Raw genomic sequence first — 19,096 nt, 5'->3', positions numbered from 1 at the left:
CATAATAAAATTTGTGTGAAAAATTAACATGATAAAGTTACGGAGCCCCGCAGGGGACATGGGGAAAAAAATTAAGACGGACTTTTGTGAGATCTCACAAAAGTTGAATTCCAACAATGGCGGCAGCTACTTAGTTGTAATATTACTCTTTCTGGGTCACAAAATACACTTTTAAGATATTTTGAGGCGTGAATGTAGTTGTGTAAACGTCAGATACCTGCTCGGTTTACAAGACATCACATATTTGCAAAAGTGCTCCGACGTTTTCGGAGATCTGACACCCGCCATCTCGAAGCTAACGGGAGGTCGAGACCTACTACAGCCGGGAGGAACACCGCTTTCCCGGCACATCGTGCCTCGACCTCCCGGTCGGCTTGGAGCTGGCGGCCTCCGAAGAATGCGGCTAAAACTTTTGCGAGATCCCGAGTTTGTTTTGCGAGATCTCGCAGAAGTCCGTCTTAATTTGTTTTCTCCCATGTCCCCTGCAGGGTCCGTATAAAGTCGTTCATTTGCATTTAATGTTAATGGTTCAAAATATTTCGGGCTGAATGGTCGGCCCACACACATGCTCAACTTCCCAAATCTGGTCCTCTTTGCAAAAAGTTTGGACCCTGCCTTAGGCAGCATCATTAGAAGACATAGCATACATTTACACTGCTATGCAGATGACACCCAGCTCTATCTGTCCATGAAGCCAGATAACACACACCAATGAGTTAAACTGCAGGAATGTCTTAAAGACATAAAGACCTGGATGGCCGCTAACTTTCTGCTTCTTAATTCAGATCAAACTGAGGTTATTGTACTCGGCCCTGAAAAGCTTAGAAATATGGTATCTAAGCAGATTCTTCCTCTGGGTGGCATTACCTTGTCCTTCAGTGCGGAAAATGCAAATACACAAAAAAAATCTAAAATTATAAAGATATTGTCTCAGAGTAATAGTGAAAAACTAGTTTGTGCATTTATTGGATGTAGCTTGGACTGCAGTAATTTGATATTAGGCGATCCTAAAAATGTCCCGTTTCCTTTATTTGTTCCAACATGCTGCAGCCAGAGTACTGGCAGGTACTCGAGACAGTCTGCCTGTTGATCCAGACTCAAATTCTGCTCCTCATACACAATCTTAATCTAAAAGACTTCATAGTACTATGGTACTGATAGATGTCAGACTTTTAAGATGATCAAGTATGTAGTTAAGGCTGGATCAGGTGACCCTGAATCTGCTGTGTCTTCACTCACTCTTTGCATTTAATCATTTAAGCCCTGGCCACCTTCCACGTGTCCCCTCACTCCCTACCAGGCGTGACGGCTGCCCCCTCCTCAGCCCGGTTCTGTCAGAGGGTCATTGTTGGGGTTTCCCTCTATTACAGCAGTCTTTAATAACAAAGCAGCTTGAGGCAGCTGTGGGGATAAATGTGTTAATGCAGTCACATCATCTAGTTTCTAATTGTAAAACGTGCACCACTGACTTCAGCCCAACATGAGAGCACATTTCCAAAGTGATAAAGAAGTGACAGAAACCAAGTGAAAATGACATTTTTAATCAATTTTTATAAACCAACATTTCATTTAGCAGCATAACCAGATGGTCGTGAGGTATTTCTAAATCCATACGCTCTGAACTTCCTCCCACCCTCCTTCACTCACCCAGACCTACACACCCAGCTGCGATCCACACTACATCGACACTGCACATACAAACAAGCGGTCACATCCACACCCGAGCGTACGCTCCACAGACAGAAGGCACACACAGACACACACAGTCCTGTTGGCTCAGTCCTGGACTGAGCAGAGCTGGCTCCCTCATCGTGGCTTGTAAGGCAGGCACACTTAATGGTGCAGTTTTGGCTGTAGGACAGAAGAAAATTAGTCAAATTATTACTTTTGTTTAGACAGCTGCTCTTTGCATTCACTTCATAATAAACAAAGATCCATGTTTCACACAGAGCCAGTTTAAGACCGCTCCTCGGAGCGTGGCGGGAATTTCTGTCCACCGCTGCTGGGCGTCACTGATCGTCATGGAAACAGCTCTCGGTTGAGTAATAGTCATTTTTAATACCTTGCAGCAGACCTGTGTTAGTCTAGTCCAAGACTACGTCGCTGACAACAGAGACTCTGAGGAGTATGACCTGACTTATCTATGGCACTTTGTAATTACCCAGAGGGCAGCAGCTGCACCTTCAACACGTCAGCAGTACACTGCTGCGTCTATGCAGAAACATGATTCCTCTACATGCACTGTGAGGCACTGAGCTGGTTGCACGGTACAAACTGTCTGACTGGCAGCATCCTTTCAGCTGTGCAGAGGCAGTCTCATCAGCTACACCAGTGAACACAGGTGACGAGCTGCGAGGTAGCTGCACAGGCAGAGGCCGCCCTCACTAACGCAGCCATACAAGCAGAAACACAACAGAAACCACTCCGTTCTCAAAAGAGCTTCAAGGGTTACTCCTAGTCGCCTTTGCAGGGGCCAAGTGTGGACTGGAACTGCTCAGTACACCCATTTCCCCTCGTCCAAACCTACCTTCTGTGTGCCCAGTTTCTTCTCCACACCCCCAGAAAGCGTCCCGCTTTTATTGTCTTTCCAGGGGTAGAAGTTTGAGCGTGGAGACGAAGTGGCAGAGCTGGAAGAAGAGGAGGAAGTCAGGCAGTGGGCTGAAGGCTTAGAGGAGGGAGCGTTATCCTCCGTACGACCAGCTTTGCGTTTCTTCACCGTTCCCATCTGGTGCTCAAAGACCCTCCCGCTGCCCTGCCCGTGCAGCCCTGAGTCTCCCACGCAAGCACGGCTGTGGGAATTGGCGGTGGGAGAAGGGTCCCCCAGAGGAGGGTGTGTCCGTCTGTAAGTCCAAATAGCCTTTGTGCTCGGCGACTGGGCGTCTGTGGGGGAAGGCTGGGGGTGGGGTTTGCTGCTGGGGGAGAGCGTGCCATTGGTCTGTGCGTGCGCTTTGGAAGATAAAGACGACGTGTTGGAAGGCGGGCGGCCCCTGTCCTGGAGGACGATGCAGTTCCTGTCGGGACCCGAGTGCTCTCCTTCCTGGGATGGGACTTTGCGCTTGCGGAGAACAGCGGCTGTAGCGACTTGCTCTCGCAGCTTCAGCATTTGCTTGCTGGGACGTCCGACTGGATTCTTGGGTCGCCCGTGACTACCGGCGATGCTGCTGCTGCTATTGCTCCCGTAGTTCTCCAACTGCGTGGATGTCGGGGGCCTCCCCGGCCCTCGACTGGAAGATGATGAGGATGACGCCGTTTTGAGGGAGGAGCTAATATGACTTCCTGTGCGAACCTTAGAATGTGATGAAGAGGAGGACATGATGGTGGGAGACACGGATGTGATGGTCTTGGCTGGAGGAGGAGGAGACTGAAGGTCTGCAGCTTGAGGTATTTTCCTGGACAGAGGGAAAAAAGAACAGATGAGCCCACCTGCAGTGTCTGACAGCACAGCCATGTTTACAGTGGCCACACCCCCGCCTCACCCTGCCACGGGGAACATAAAGCCCAGACAGCACTGTGAGGTCATCCTCTGAGGGGGCGTTGAACCAAACAACCCAGGGTGCACCTCTGTGCCAGCCTTGTTTGTGCTGCTGTAACATGTAAGCCCTGAGTGTCTGTTCCTGCACTGCCCAGCATGTCAGCAGACACGTTGTTAGCAGGAAACTGCTGCCATACGACAGCTCCTCAGGACCTGCTCAGGCTCAGACCGAGCATCTGATGGAGGAAGAACGTTACACGTGGCATCGTGAGCATGTCACACTGCTGCTCTGTCTGTCCGGCTCTGCCTGAACGAGTCCCACTGATGTGACGTTATGGACCGAGTGGTTTTAATGCCACAGCCTACCTGTATTGTTGCCGACTGCATCCATCGCTTTATCAACACACTGCATCCATTTTCTAATGGAAGCTTCCAGCAGGACAGTGTCTCACACATTTCCTGTGTCAGGAACAAAAGGAGCTACACTGTTTGATAATGTTTGGGCTTTTTACAGTGAACCAAAGCAGCTCCAACTCTTTTCCATGCTGCTGTTCACGGCTGACAGTGTCAGGGCATGCTCCCACATCAGCACTGACTGACAACCAAACCTGTCGTGCTGAACTAGGCTACAGTCAGCATCTCCATGTGTGTCACAGTCAGGGTGAACTGCTCTGTCTAAAGCACAGAATATAATGTCAGAGACATTCACACCCGTGGCCTGCTGCAGATCGTCCTGTGGGGCTCTGGCAGTGCTCAGAGTTCCCACACAGAGGAGCAGACACCAGTCTTGATGTGGGTTAAGCACCTCCTGCAGCATCTGTCCATCTCCTGGAGACTCCTGCATGCTGTTGAGGCTGTGCAGGGAAGGCAGCAAACCAGCTGAAAAGCACACAGCTGGAGCACTACCTGTGCAGCCTGTGCAGGGTGCAGTCAGGGTGCTCCCAGTACTGACACTGACCCCGGTGTCCGTGGGTCGCTCCATTGTTGCACCACAGCTGCTGACAGTAACTCTGAGTAGTAAACACACATATATTCACATGAAGCTCTGTTCACAGGGACGTCTTACTTCCAAAGATGGGCGCTGATGTGCTGTTCCAGCATGCTGCTGAAGGCAGACCTCAGGTGGTGTAGTCTCCTGTCAAACGTGTAGATGCCCTGACCCAACACACGGCTTCCGAACGAGCACACCTTTAAAAACAAGAACACACCTTTAAACACCGAGCACAGAGGCTGTGCAGATATGCTGCTGTCTGAGTTTACATTCAACACAACTGTTTGTTTTGGAACTTCACAAAATCCTTTGAGTTGCTTTTCACACGTCTACTTTTGTATTTGTATCTATTCCAGCACCATTTGCAGTCAGTCTCTCAGAGAAGTGCCTGGAAGAGCCTGTGGCACCACTGCAACCATGCTGCTTTATCCACACACACACACACACACACACACACACACGCACACACAAGAGACACACAGGTCTCATTATCACAGCCTGTGTCTCCTGTGTGTGCGTCTGCTGTGTGTGCGTCTGCTGTGTGTGAGTCTCCCGTGTGTGCGCGTCTCCCGTGTGTGCGCGTCTCCCGTGTGTGCGCGTCTCCCGTGTGTGCGCGTCTCCCGTGTGTGCGCGTCTCCCGTGTGTGCGCGTCTCCTGTGTGTGCGTCTGCTGTGTGTGCGTCTGCTGTGTGTGCGTCTGCTGTGAGTCTGCTGTGTGTGCGTCTGCTGTGTGTGCGTCTCCCGTGTGTGCGTCTGCCGTGTGTGCGTCTCCCGTGTGTGCGTCTCCCGTGTGTGCGTCTCCCGTGTGTGCGTCTCCCGTGTGTGCGTCTGCTGTGTGTGCGTCTGCTGTGTGTGGGTCTCCCGTGTGTGCGTCTCCCGTGTGTGCGTCTCCCGTGTGTGCGTCTCCCGTGTGTGCGTCTGCTGTGAGTCTCCTGTGTGTGCGTCTGCTGTGTGTCCCCCGTGTGTGTGTCTGCTGTGTGTGCGTCTGCTGTGTGTGCGTCTTCTGTGTGTCTCCCGTGTGTGTGTCTGCTGTGTGTCTCCTGTGTGTGCGTCTGCTGTGTGTGCGTCTGCTGTGTGTGCGTCTGCTGTGCGTCCCCCGTGTGTGCGTCTGCTGTGCGTCCCCCGTGTGTGTGTCTGCTGTGTGTCTGCGTCTGCTGTGAGTCTCCTGTGTGTGCGTCTGCTGTGTGTGCGTCTGCTGTGTGTCTGCTGTGTGTGCGTCTGCTGTGTGTCTCCCGTGTGTGCGTCTCCCGTGTGTGCGTCTGCTGTGTGTCTGCTGTGTGTGCGTCTGCTGTGTGTCTCCCGTGTGTGCGCGTCTCCCGTGTGTGCGCGTCTCCTGTGTGTGCGCGTCTCCTGTGTGCGCGTCTGCTGTGTGTGCGTCTGCTGTGTGCGCGTCTGCTGTGCGTCCCCCGTGTGTGTGTCTGCTGTGTGTGCGTCTGCTGTGTGTGCGTCTGCTGTGTGCGCGTCTGCTGTGCGTCCCCCGTGTGTGCGTCTCCCGTGTGTGCGTCTCCCGTGTGTGCGTCTCCCGTGTGTGCGTCTCCCGTGTGTGCGTCTGCTGTGCGTCCCCCGTGTGTGCGTCTGCTGTGCGTCCCCCGTGTGTGCGTCTGCTGTGCGTCCCCCGTGTGTGCGTCTGCTGTGTGTGCGTCTGCTGTGTGTGCGTCTGCTGTGTGTCCCCCGTGTGTGCGTCTGCTGTGTGTCCCCCGTGTGTGCGTCTGCTGTGTGTCCCCCGTGTGTGCGTCTGCTGTGTGTCCCCCGTGTGTGCGTCTGCTGTGTGTCCCCCGTGTGTGCGTCTGCTGTGTGTGCGTCTGCTGTGTGTCTCCCGTGTGTGTGTCTGCTGTGTGTGCGTCTGCTGTGCGTCCCCCGTGTGTGCGTCTGCTGTGCGTCCCCCGTGTGTGCGTCTGCTGTGCGTCTCCCGTGTGTGCGTCTGCTGTGTGTGCGTCTGCTGTGAGTCTCCTGTGTGTGCGTCTGCTGTGTGTGCGTCTGCTGTGTGTCTCCTGTGTGTGCGTCTGCTGTGTGTGCGTCTGCTGTGCGTCCCCCGTGTGTGCGTCTGCTGTGCGTCCCCCGTGTGTGTGTCTGCTGTGTGTCTCCTGTGTGTGCGTCTGCTGTGTGTGCGTCTGCTGTGTGTGCGTCTGCTGTGAGTCTCCTGTGTGTGCGTCTGCTGTGTGTGTGTCTCCCATGTGTGTGTCTCCCGTGTGTGTGTCTCCTGTGTGTGTCTCCTGTGTGTGCGTCTGCTGTGTGTGTGTCTCCCATGTGTGTGTCTCCCGTGTGTGTGTCTGCTGTGTGTCTCCTGTGTGTGCGTCTGCTGTGTGTGTGTCTGCCGTGTGTGTGTCTGCTGTGTGTCTCCTGTGTGTGCGCGTCTGCTGTGTGTGTGTCTCCCATGTGTGTGTCTCCCGTGTGTGTGTCTGCTGTGTGTCTCCCGTGTGTGCGTCTCCCGTGTGTGTGTCTCCTGTGTGTGCGTCTGCTGTGTGTCTCCTGTGTGTGCGTCTGCTGTGTGTGTGTCTGCCGTGTGTGTGTCTCCCGTGTGTGTGTCTCCTGTGTGTGTGTCTCCTGTGTGTGCGTCTCCCGTGTGTGTGTCTCCTGTGTGTGTGTCTCCTGTGTGTGCGTCTCCCGTGTGTGTGTCTCCCGTGTGTGTGTCTCCCGTGTGTGTGTCTGCTGTGTGTGTCTCCCGTGTGTGTGTCTCCCGTGTGTGTGTCTCCTGTGTGTGTGTCTGCTGTGTGTCTCCCGTGTGTGTGTCTGCTGTGTGTGTGTCTCCCGTGTGTGTGTCTGCTGTGTGTGTGTCTCCCGTGTGTGTGTCTGCTGTGTGTGTGTCTGCTGTGTGTCTCCTGTGTGTGCGTCTGCTGTGTGTGTGTCTGCTGTGTGTGTGTCTCCCGTGTGTGTGTCTCCCGTGTGTGTGTCTGCTGTGTGTCTCCTGTGTGTGCGTCTGCTGTGTGTGTGTCTCCCGTGTGTGTGTCTCCCGTGTGTGTGTCTGCTGTGTGTGTGTCTGCTGTGTGTGTGTCTCCCGTGTGTGTGTCTGCTGTGTGTGTGTCTGCTGTGTGTCTCCTGTGTGTGCGTCTGCTGTGTGTGTGTCTGCTGTGTGTGTGTCTCCCGTGTGTGTGTCTCCCGTGTGTGTGTCTGCTGTGTGTCTCCTGTGTGTGCGTCTGCTGTGTGTGTGTCTGCTGTGTGTGTGTCTCCCGTGTGTGTGTCTGCTGTGTGTCTCCTGTGTGTGCGTCTGCTGTGTGTGTGTCTCCCGTGTGTGTGTCTCCCGTGTGTGTGTCTGCTGTGTGTGTCTCCTGTGTGTGCGTCTGCTGTGTGTGTGTCTCCCGTGTGTGTGTCTGCTGTGTGTCTCCTGTGTGTGCGTCTGCTGTGTGTCTCCTGTGTGTGCGTCTGCTGTGTGTGTGCGTCTGCTGTGTGTGTGTCTGCCGTGTGTGTGTCTGCTGTGTGTCTCCTGTGTGTGCGTCTGCTGTGTGTGTGTCTCCCATGTGTGTGTCTCCCGTGTGTGTGTCTGCTGTGTGTCTCCCGTGTGTGCGTCTCCCGTGTGTGTGTCTGCTGTGTGTCTCCTGTGTGTGCGTCTGCTGTGTGTGTGTCTGCTGTGTGTGCGTCTCCCGTGTGTGCGTCTCCCGTGTGTGCGTCTCCCGTGTGTGTGTCTGCTGTGTGTCTCCTGTGTGTGCGTCTGCTGTGTGTGTGTCTCCCGTGTGTGCGTCTCCCGTGTGTGCGTCTCCCGTGTGTGTGTCTGCTGTGTGTCTCCTGTGTGTGCGTCTGCTGTGTGTGTGTCTCCCGTGTGTGCGTCTCCCGTGTGTGTGTCTGCTGTGCGTCTCCTGTGTGTGCGTCTGCTGTGTGTGTGTCTGCTGTGTGTCTCCCATGTGTGTGTCTCCCGTGTGTGTGTCTCCCGTGTGTGTGTCTGCTGTGTGTGTGTCTCCCGTGTGTGCGTCTCCCGTGTGTGTGTCTGCTGTGTGTCTCCCATGTGTGTGTCTCCCGTGTGTGTGTCTGCCGTGTGTGTGTCTCCCGTGTGTGTGTCTGCTGTGTGTGTGTCTCCCGTGTGTGCGTCTCCCGTGTGTGTGTCTGCTGTGTGTCTCCTGTGTGTGCGTCTGCTGTGTGTGCGTCTCCCGTGTGTGTGTCTGCTGTGCGTCTCCTGTGTGTGCGTCTGCTGTGTGTGTGTCTGCTGTGTGTGTGTCTCCCGTGTGTGTGTCTGCTGTGTGTCTCCCGTGTGTGCGTCTCCCGTGTGTGCGTCTCCCGTGTGCGCGTCTCCCGTGCGTCTGCTGTGTGTGCGTCTGCTGTGTGCGCGTCTCCTGTGTGTGCGCGTCTCCTGTGCGTCTGCTGTGTGTGCGTCTGCTGTGTGCGCGTCTCCTGTGTGTGCGCGTCTCCTGTGCGTCTGCTGTGTGTGCGTCTGCTGTGTGCGCGTCTCCTGTGCGTCTGCTGTGTGCGCGTCTCCTGTGTGTGCGTCTCCTGTGTGTGCGTCTGCTGTGTGCGCGTCTCCTGTGTGTGCGTCTGCTGTGTGCACGTCTCCTGTGTGTGCGCGTCTCCTGTGTGTCTGCTGTGTGCGCGTCTCCTGTGTGTGCGCGTCTCCTGTGTGTGCGCGTCTGCTGTGTGTGCGTCTGCTGTGTGTGCGCGTCTCCTGTGTGTGCGCGTCTCCTGTGTGTGCGTCTGCTGTGTGTGCGTCTCCTGTGTGTGCGTCTGCTGTGCGTCTCCCGTGTGTGTGTCTCCTGTGTGTGCGCGTCTCCTGTGTGTGCGTCTCCTGTGTGTGCGTCTGCTGTGTGTGCGTCTCCTGTGTGTGTGTCTCCCGTGTGTGCGTCTCCCGTGTGTGCGTCTGCTGTGTGTGCGTCTCCTGTGTGTGCGTCTCCTGTGTGTGCGTCTCCTGTGTGTGTGTCTGCTGTGCGTCTCCCGTGTGTGTGTCTGCTGTGCGTCTCCCGTGTGTGTGTCTCCCGTGTGTGCGTCTCCCCTGCGTCTCCCCTGTGTCCTTGGGGACAGGAGGACACAGCATGGGCGTCCTCCTGTCCCTGTGTAACGTCTCAGCCTGTGGTGATCAGAGGCTGGGCTCTGTGGCTGCTGAGCCCCAGTAAGTCTCACCGCCGCTGGTCTGGGATGCGCAGCCGAAGATGGAAACTCAGCTCGCTCGTCGTTTCCTTCGGCCTCGCTTTCATCGCTCGAGATTCGTCCGTGGACCAGAGGCGAGGGGACTCTGGGATTACCCTCATCCGACCGCTGGCTCTCCTCCTCTGGGGCACTCTCTACCACAGCCGTAGGCCAACTAGAACACACACAGGACCATCCAGATCCAGTTACACCCTCAGCAGCACCACATCAGCTCCTTCCCTACACTTGATGCACACGCTGTACTGAGCCGCGAACTGGTGGACTCATCTGAGAAGCCTTTAAACTTGCTCTGTTTGGGGATTATGTAACAGAACGAACACCTGGGTGTTAGTTTAGCAGACCATCAGTCCAGCACGTCTATGTTACAGCAGCAGCTGTTAGCTGCTTGATAAAACAGTTGCCCAGCAGCTGACTACACATGAATCCTGCAAGCCAAACCATGTTTGAGCCACTATAATCAGTAAAAAGATGATTATTTATCTCTAGAAGAGTCCTAACTTCTTCTATAAGCATCCTTAGCTTCAGCATTCTTCACAACCTGAAGGCAGGGAGGGTGACCAAAGGTCTCCTGCAGTGTGGAGTACCAGCTTGCTCCCTGGGGGCCTCTGGGCTGAGGGACTGTCCCGTCGAGGAGCCTCCCTCCAGGGCTGGGCTCCCTTTCTCTCGAACCCTGGTCTTGAGTTCTGCCACTAGCTGGTCAAAGTTCTTGCTGCGGCCCACCACCTTCCTCCTCTGGTGGATGGAGTGAATCTGAGGGAAGGACAGATCAGATTGTGTGTTTGCTGTGGATCTGAGCAGGCCTGTGTGATGGGACTGACTGGATACTGTGGAGTTTCAGAATCGATTCTTTCAACAACAGGACAGTATAACAGTGCTTTTGAAAGATGACATCATCCCCCACCTATAGAGTCCACATTAAACTCCTCCCACAGTCGAGGACATTTTCATCTGAACACAGCACAAGTTGTCCCCCATTAATGAAGCGCCCGTACGAACCCCCCAGTGTTCCCAGCAGAAGCACCATTTCTCCCACAGAGCTGTTTTGGTGTACACATGTTTACTTCCTGTATGTGCAGTGGATCAACACTAAAGACTTGACAGCGTTTCACACACAGCTCAGAAGAATAACTGCAGTCGGTCACCTCTCTCATCAACAAGCTGCACGTCTGGCCTGCGATGGTCGACCGCTCTCCTTTTGCAAACTGCGCAGTTCTGACACGTCTCCATGCGTGATCAGTGGGATTCAGATTAGCGTGTCGTCTTCACACAAACAGAGGCGTGTCGGGGTCCTGCTGGTCCCGTGACCTCTGACCCAGCTGTCTCACACTGACCCTACACTGGTAGTCTTCAGATCTCATGATGCGTCGCACACCGTCAGGCCAGAGGCAGCAACGGTGTCTGACTGTAGCTACTGTGTCGTCTCCTTGGTAGGCCTCGCTCTGTTCTCTGATGGTCTCGTCGTGCACTGTGGTAAACGCCAAGGCGGCTTTTTCCTGTCCCAGCAGTGGGCGGTCCTGGCTCTCCTGCCTTTCGTTTCCTTCACATGTCGATGGACAGCTTGGAGTTGTTCCTGCACTGCAGTCTTTTATCAGCTGTTGTCTTCAGTGCAGGGAGCTCAGCCACAGCGTGTTGTGAACCTCCCTCCAGTGTAACTGACGTATGGCCACCACCTGTTTCAGGATGCTCCGTGGCAGGTTGGAGCCGTGTGTGAATCACTGTCAGAGCGTGTTGTGTTGATGCACTGCACGTGTCCTGTTCACTGCCCGTTCCAATCCTGCATTGTTACTCTATACTGCGACGTTTCAGCCACACCTATGGTGACGTGTAAGGAGCACAGGAGATGTTTCTGGAAATATTATGAAGAATAGGCTTTATTGGTGCTTCCAGAGCTCAACACGAGATGGAAAGACACCGAGTTTGGGACAGACTGGACCTCACACCAGTTTGAAAGTGGGAGAGCTGTGGTGAAGACCACGATGGGATTCTGTCACATATTTGATATCACATTGTTGAGGAGATCGATCCAGTGGAAAGCAAAAAGGACTCACGGCTGTGCAGGACAACTTCAATGACAGAATGACATGTGACACACAGGTTTACACAAACGTTCAGTGACAACAGCATGATGAGTGTGCGTGAGGGCTGAACATGGCGGACAGGCTCGAAGCCCACACGCTGCCCTGTCACTGGGTCACAGCCTGACAGCACGCCTCACCCTGTACTTACCCACACTGAGGCACTAACATGGGACAGCACGCATGTGTGTGTGTGTGTGTGTGTGTGTGTGTTGCTTACATTGCATGTCAGGAGGCGGGTGCACACTTTCTTCCTGTCGGGGTCAAGGACGCCGCAGTGTTTGTCCAAGTCGCACTTCCTCTCTGAGGACACACAGAAGCCACGTGAGCCACAGTGTGACAGCACAAGCTCACGTCTGTTGTCCACACGTGTGGACACACGGTTTCATTCTATTTGAAAGCAAACGGCCGTCTGCAGCGCGGCCGGAGCGCGGCTGCAGACGGCCGCAGCTGCGCTCTCTGCACTCGGCAGGCTGATCCTTCATGATGCATCACAGCGCGTCACGCTGTGTGTCAGCAGACGCCGGCTGCAGACTCAAACAGAACAAAGACATCGCACAGACACATGAACGCAGCGTTCCAGAATAGCTCGGAGTGACGCTCGGCTTGTTTTAACAGTGCCGCCATCTTGGATTGCTACCTCAGGTCACATTGGTTGGCTCGGACTTTCCGAGTGGGAAACAAAAACCTTTAAAACTTGGCATCGACTTCCGACTTATTCGGGAACGCACCACACTTCTACTGACATCTACTTTCTCTATTGCCTGCACGTCTGAACTTGTACTCACTGGAAGCCACTTTGTTGTAGGGTCTGGGGATGCGGTGGCGTGTGGCAGCGGAGGTTTGAGTGGAATCCTTTCTCACTGTGGGGTGCCTGTCACTGGGTGAAGATCTACCAGGCGGAGTAGCTCCGTGTGGCCAAGGGGGATCTCTGAGAGACGGAGGTGGGGAGCTCATGGGAGGCTCGAGAGGTGGTGGCTGCTTGAATACCGAAGAGTCAAAGTGACTGCTGTGGGACTTCTCCAGTGGGGAGTGTCTTGGTGACGAGAGAAGAAGTTCACAGTTTGTCATCGTAGCCAATGAAAAACAACCATGTGTGAATAAGAGGGCTCTAATGTTTCAGTCCTGCGCTCTACATTAGCTGTGCTCGCTCAGATCACGTGTTCGTCTCTCTAACACAGCTCTGTGCTGATTGGTCGCAAACACAAGGTTTGGATAGAAAGGTGTGTGAGGCTTTTGTACTGAGCTGTGATTAATAACTTTAACATGATAATCCACCACGCTCCACCAAGTATGTCAGGAACTGAAGAAGATGCCCACTTTCATGCCGGCTTCTCTCCAAACACCAATCCTTTCCTACCAGCTGGAACGATGACACGGGTGCTGCCACGAGCAGGTTACGCGTAGCACACATCAGGACACGCCAAAGGGCTTCAACTCACCAAAACTCGAAAATAAAAAAGTCAAATGTGTATTTGAGAGAAAACTCGAGTGGCGATGAGCTGAGACAGATTCTACCACAGACAAGTCCCACCTCATTTCTGGGTGCAACCCTGTCTGTGGTCCCCAGACTCCAGCAAGCACCGAGTTCAAAAACAGCCAACAGCCTTTCATCCCCAAGAAAAGGTTTAGCTTATGACAGGTGTTATTCTACAGTCAGCATCCACGGAGGATCTACGGTGCTAGCTTCCATCTAGACACGATGCACCAGAACATACGGTTCTGCTGTTACCTGATCAAAGATTATGACTATGGCTCACTGGAGCTTCAGCTAGCTACAGAGCTAGGGTAATAATGCAAACACATTAGCACAGTGACAAAGAGCATCAGGTTTAAAGGTTAGTCATTAATGTGCTGCTGTGTGGTTTGGATGACTCGCTACAAAGAGAGGCCAACACTCGCTGTTTGTCATTTCAATTAGATATAAGAACACATTACAACATTTGTACAGAGGATTTAGACGAACAAAATCATTGCACGTCCAATCCAAGCTAGCCACTACACTCTGAACAGCTGACATCATCTATTATTGCTTTAATCAAGCTCGGACATTTTGACTGGACTGTGTTCTTACCGCACTCCGTCCTTGGAAGTTTTCGAGTATCTGTACTGTGGTGGTGTGACGGGTGAAGGTGGAGCCGCCCGGAGCTGCCCGACTCCCTGGTTTCGACCCTCCCACGAAGCAGCGTTGGTCCCATGAGGAGGAGAGGGGCCGTGATGGCTTCTCTGTTGGGGTTGCGGTGCCGGGGTGGGAGAGCGTAAGCGGGCGTACAGCTTGGCCACAGGCCCGTGTCTCCGCTCGCAGTGCTTTTCAAAGGCCTGTGGCTTCACGACCTGCCCGCAATGGCTGCAAACCACCAGGTAGAAGTCGTCATGGCCAGGGTAGAGGCCAAAGATGGACATGTCTTGAAGAAGAGTGGAGAACACAGAAAGACGTACTCTCACTTAGAGGAACCTACGGTTTCAAACATCCTAAATCTGCACGTGCTTCTTGCGACTGACATGCTCGTAGCCTGCTGTGCTGCTGGATCTGCTTCTACTGTGTAGCCTGTTCCATGGAGAAGCTGTAAGTCGGGGCTTACTTACCCGACTAAGTATTTGCAGACTCAGTTGAATGTGATGACATTTTCAGGCTTTGTTTCACTCACTAACAAGGTATGGGTGTGCGATATATCGAATATACTCAACGTATCGCGGGTTTTTCCACGTGCAATGGTTAAAGTGGCTTTATGGGAACCATTGAGTACAGGTTGCCATGGAAATATTAAGCTGTCTGCATGTAACCCATGCTGCAGATGCATGTCGTTCGGATTTCACGAGGAGGATGTCGAACAAAATGCAGTCTTTGCAAAACATGCCGTGAAACTATCGCTGCAAAATGTAGCAGCAGCACAAATGTATCCACCAGCTGAAAAGGTGTTTGAACGTCTGCACGTGAACGTCTGCACGTGAACGTCTGCCCGTGAACGTCTGCACGTGAACGTCTGCACGTGAACGTCTGCACGTGAACGTCTGCACGTGAACGTCTGCCCGTGAACGTCTGCACGTGAACGTCTGCCCGCACACCGAACAGTAAACCAGCTGTGACTCTCGTTTCTGTCATTTAAGGTCGGCAGTTTTCACGCGTCATAGGCACAAAGAGCACCTTGTGGTGCTGTTAGCATCTTTCACTTGGTGCGAGATCCTAAATACTTCTAAACTACTAAAGCTGAGTGCTCCCTCTCGCTGACGCGTGCTCTGAATGTGCACAGCATCATGGTGCACACATGCTGCACACTGTGGGGAGCAGGTATCCTCTCACATCATCTCCAAAAACAGGCCGAGCGTGTTTATTGAAATGATGTGATGAGCTCTGTATCTCTGTGCTCACCAACACATCTCCTCTTTCCCAGCTTGTGTTTGTCAGTGAAAGAGTCCCGTGTGTCTACTGAAGGCATCATGAGTGGAGCCGTGTCTTAGAGAAAACAGCATGAGCGCATTAGCAGAATTATAAGTCGGTAAAGACATTTTAGCGGCTGATAGCCATCCACTTCTTCCCCTGCTCACAAATAAACTCCCCGGTTTCTGGGTCAAACAGTATGTATGTATGTGCAAGTCAACATCCCGCCCCAGCAGCAGGCGTGCAGGTATACAGGATGATCACACGACAGTGCTCAGCCAGGCTCACGTAAATCCACCCGACTGGGGACCAGAATGCATCCGCTGCCCTGACCAGTGACGGGCCAGTCAGCCTCCTGGTGGTCTTAATAAGAAGCTGGCTGTTTTCATGCATCTGCAGCACAGCCACACGCCAACACGTCGGTATGTGGAAGCCAATAACTGTGAGTAAAAGTTTGGACGTGCACACTTTATAGAAGCTAACACTATCCAGCCCTCGATCGAAGCAGTTAGACAATGATGGAGGAGTCAGATCAGCCTGTCGTCGGTCAACATGTCCAGTCGCCCAACCTTAGCGTGCACTTTGTTACAAACACAAACCTTTATGAGAAATTCACTGACATAAAAATCGGATTGTAAATGATGGCATCAACTGGTGAGGCTCCCCTGATGTGCACCATGAGCAGGAGCTTGGTGCTAGCTGGAACCACAGGCCGGAAACGCTGCAAAGCTTAGAACGACGAAGCTGGCGTGCACGTGCCAAACACTCACGCTCCTCTACGTGCCAAATACGCTCCAACACACCGTCGTCACAGACGCGTGTTACAATGCACAGCATTACAAAGCATGTGGCTTGTGTAGTGTTATAAGCTGTTAATATAACTACAAAAGAAAAATAGAAATTTAAGCCTATTTCCAACAAAAGCTGTGTTCACGATAAGCGACCTGAAACTCAGCGTGAGCTCTGTGAAGACTCTTCATTGTTAAACTTTGACGAAACATTCGGAGTCTGGCCAAAGTTTTTTAACCAAACCTGCACAGCAGATTCAAACTAAGAACAGTGGGGGCTTCAGATCAGCCTTGTCTGGCTCTTATGGCCGTGTGATCCTCACACGCACTGTCAGGTACCCCCGAGTTGTGGTGTCATGTTCTCATAAACAGCATCCAGCATGTGTATGTGCAAAGGTGTGTTTGTTAGAAAAGCTGAGATCCATAAGTATGAGGCATGTTTCCAACCTGCACACTTACCCTCTTTACTGAGTGACATTGCCTCTGCAGCCTTTTTGCCATTCTTATTGCAGTCATCCACATCAGGCCCTGAAACACATGTTCAAGACAGCCACTGTCAGCTGTGATGTTGGTATCACCATTAGTAATGCTCATCTTACATCACACATAGCCCATATTAATAAGCTGTGTTATGTAATTGACTCAGATCTCGTTTCTTCAGGAAGTACTCGTAGTCCAAGTATACGATCAGCAGGCAGTAGCTAATGGCACTGGGTGGTGGGGAGACTATCTGACAGTTAATGGGCAGAGCAGCACTGGAGAAACGCCAAACAGTGACTCTAAGCTAGCAAGAACACTGTGGGCAGAAGCCACATATATGAGGAATCGTGTGGCGAGTCCACGAGTATCATTGTTTAGGAAGCGAAGTGGGAACGACACGCAAAATGTTTCCTTCTATCACAGGATGGGCCAGCGGTGCAGAAGCGTCAGACTCCTCCTCCGTCACCGGCTCTGAATCCGGCTGCTGCTAGCGTTAGCATGCTGATGCTAACTACCTCGTCGCCACCGGCTAGTCGGGCTCGCATGGTAGCTTGTATGCTCGCTTTCCACGGCCAGCCGTCCACACTAGCTTCCTTCCGCTCTGATGTCAGCCAGCCCTGCCGGTTTTCTCCACACGAATGGTCTCCCCTAAACGCTGCAGACTGTTTTATGACCACACAGGTGGAAATCATGCTACAATGACTGTGTCCTTACAATTATAATTTTTGTAACCTAGTGAAGACCAACATGTTACCCACCCAGCACTAGGACCCGGTAGGGTCTTTGTTTGGGTAACATGTTTAGCTCCGTCCTGCGTTTCCGCGAAAATAAACACTGCTGCTTCCGTTAAATGGCTCCGTACCGATCAGTGTTTGTGTCAGGGTGTTTCCTTACCATCCGCCGGCGTCATGCCCGCCCAATCGGCCCAGGCAGTCCAGCTTTGACCCACGAAATCATCGAGGCTAGGAACCCGCCGATCCAGAGCAGCCATTACTTTTACTGCGCGTTCACGAACCGCCATCATCACTGCGCGGCAAGCAGCTTACGTCATCTCGCGTTCTCGACAGGAAAGGAACTTCCTGCGTGCGCGTGCTGGGGACACCCACACAAACAGAAGGCTTGGCTCTAAGAGCTGTCCCACTTTTGTACCGTGGAAATGACAGAATGTTATCAACACAGCACACGCGTGGACGTAGTATGGTTGAATGCGCAGTGAAAACAGAATGACATGTAAGAAACATCACAGCTTCCACAGATCCGCTGCCGCCTGTCTTTACACCTTGTCGCGTGTGGTGAGGCACATGATCAATAGTTGGTCCACGACCCTGTTATGGGACAGAGGCCACCCACTTTGTCCCCTCTGCATAGACTGGTACTCCTCTATCATGTACCAGACAGCCTGGTTAGAGTGCCACAGCTGCACACCTGCACAGGTACATTATCCTCTGAGCTTCCTCCATTCATCCTTCTTCCACCTGCTCCTGTCTGACACTTACCTCCACCAGACTATTTGATCTTCTCCTCCATTTCACTTCCTGTCCACACCATGATGGAACAGTTGGAACTTTGCTTGCTCTCCTGCATATATCGGCCTTCTTTCCTTCTGTCTCCATCATATCAGCCAGCTCTCTCCCTGTAACAGTCCCTCACTGCCACACGCCTGCCTTTCCTTCTCTCTTGTTGCCTCTTCTTTTGTCTTCATGTAAGAGTAGCACATTTGTACCGGCACCCTGCTGCCCACCAGCACCTGAGGCGATCATTGTTAACCAATCTAAAGCCCAGCACAAACAGCAGGACCTAGTTCGGCGTTCTGTATCGTACACTCACACGGGATAATGTTTGCCAGGAGGTGGCACAGATCAGTGAAAGGATGTGGTCTTGGTGAGGAGAAGAAGAGAATGAGTCCAGGCAGCGTTTCCAGTAATCCACATGGATATTGCACCAGTGAAAAGGGAGCATTGGAGGGTGAGCAGGCAGGCGAGTGCGGAGTTAAGCAGCGTCCTGTGGAGGCGGCTGAGTATGACAGGCACTCCTATAACCAGCAAAGGCACACACAGGAACCTGGAAGGGAATTTTACCAAAGGAGCAGCCTGGTTAGTTAGTTAGCTTTTAACACGCTGATCTTTCCTATTGGAAGTCAAACTGTGTAGTCAGGTGAGCGCAGTAGTCCACTCCAGCGTTGTCCATTGGAGACAGCGAGCCAAGGTAAAGCCACACCTTGCAGCTGATGTCTGTGAACGTGTTATTCATGTGTCCATTACTTGCAGACTGGACTGCTGCAGTTCTCTGTACTTTGGTTTGGACCAGGCCTCTCTTCATGATCTCCAGTTGGTCCAAATGCAGCTGCTCGCCTGCTGACGGGCACTAAGGAGCCTGTAACCCCAGCGCTGGCCTCCCTGTTCCTGTCTAATTTAACATCCTACTTTTTGGTTCTAAGTCAGTTAACAGCGAGCTTCTACCTGTCTGAGTTGTGTATTTATGCTCCAGAAACAACTATAAGCTAACGTTAACGAATCCACAGACTAAAGTGTGGTGGTGACCAATGTTCCCTCTAATGTTTCATGTGTCTGAACACACAAACTCCCTGAGCGGCCCTTGGCCCAGGGTGAGCGACAGCAGACGTGGTCACTGTGGTCACGCCAGCATCCAAGTTACATGTTTATTAAAATAATCAAATTACAGCATTTACATTTATGTTAGACTACTTTTAATTAACTGCTTTATCCCACTTACAATGAAAACAAAAATCTTGTTCATGACCTGTGCAGCATGTTAACACTGTTGGAAGGAAAAATAACTTCAACTGCAATTTTGAAAACACAACTTTGTTTTTTTTTTGTTATAA

The 19,096-nt window shown here is 52.6% G+C and overlaps 1 protein-coding gene across 2 annotated transcripts; it reads right to left on the bottom strand.

Moving 5' to 3' along the window:
- Window positions 1-1,712: 1,712 nt before the first annotated feature.
- On the bottom strand, window positions 1,713-17,367 carry atxn7l2a (ataxin 7-like 2a). 2 transcript variants are annotated; one of them, XM_086291096.1, is made up of 10 exons: window positions 17,146-17,302; window positions 16,231-16,299; window positions 13,679-14,009; window positions 12,393-12,640; window positions 11,825-11,907; window positions 10,068-10,279; window positions 9,503-9,683; window positions 4,539-4,660; window positions 2,528-3,389; window positions 1,714-1,851 (listed from the first exon to the last, which is right to left on the bottom strand). In XM_086291096.1, exons 1-10 carry the CDS (start codon window positions 17,273-17,275, stop codon window positions 1,834-1,836), a joined length of 2,256 nt encoding a protein of 751 aa, XP_086147222.1. In that variant the 5' UTR covers window positions 17,276-17,302; the 3' UTR covers window positions 1,714-1,833. The 2 variants fall into 2 exon arrangements, with proteins under 2 accessions (XP_086147223.1, XP_086147222.1); XM_086291097.1 differs by having other exon boundaries at window positions 1,713-3,389; window positions 17,146-17,367.
- Window positions 17,368-19,096: the final 1,729 nt, after the last annotated feature.

Source organism: Aulonocara sp. 'chitande type north' Nkhata Bay, linkage group LG5 (assembly GCF_057382095.1).
Source record: "Aulonocara sp. 'chitande type north' Nkhata Bay isolate Kocher_YH1m ecotype deep benthic linkage group LG5, A_spYH_male_GT1.1, whole genome shotgun sequence".
In the NCBI taxonomy this organism is placed as follows: domain Eukaryota; kingdom Metazoa; phylum Chordata; class Actinopteri; order Cichliformes; family Cichlidae; genus Aulonocara; species Aulonocara sp. 'chitande type north' Nkhata Bay.
Note: the sequence above shows the minus strand (reverse complement) of the source record. Positions and strands in the feature narration are given on the sequence as shown.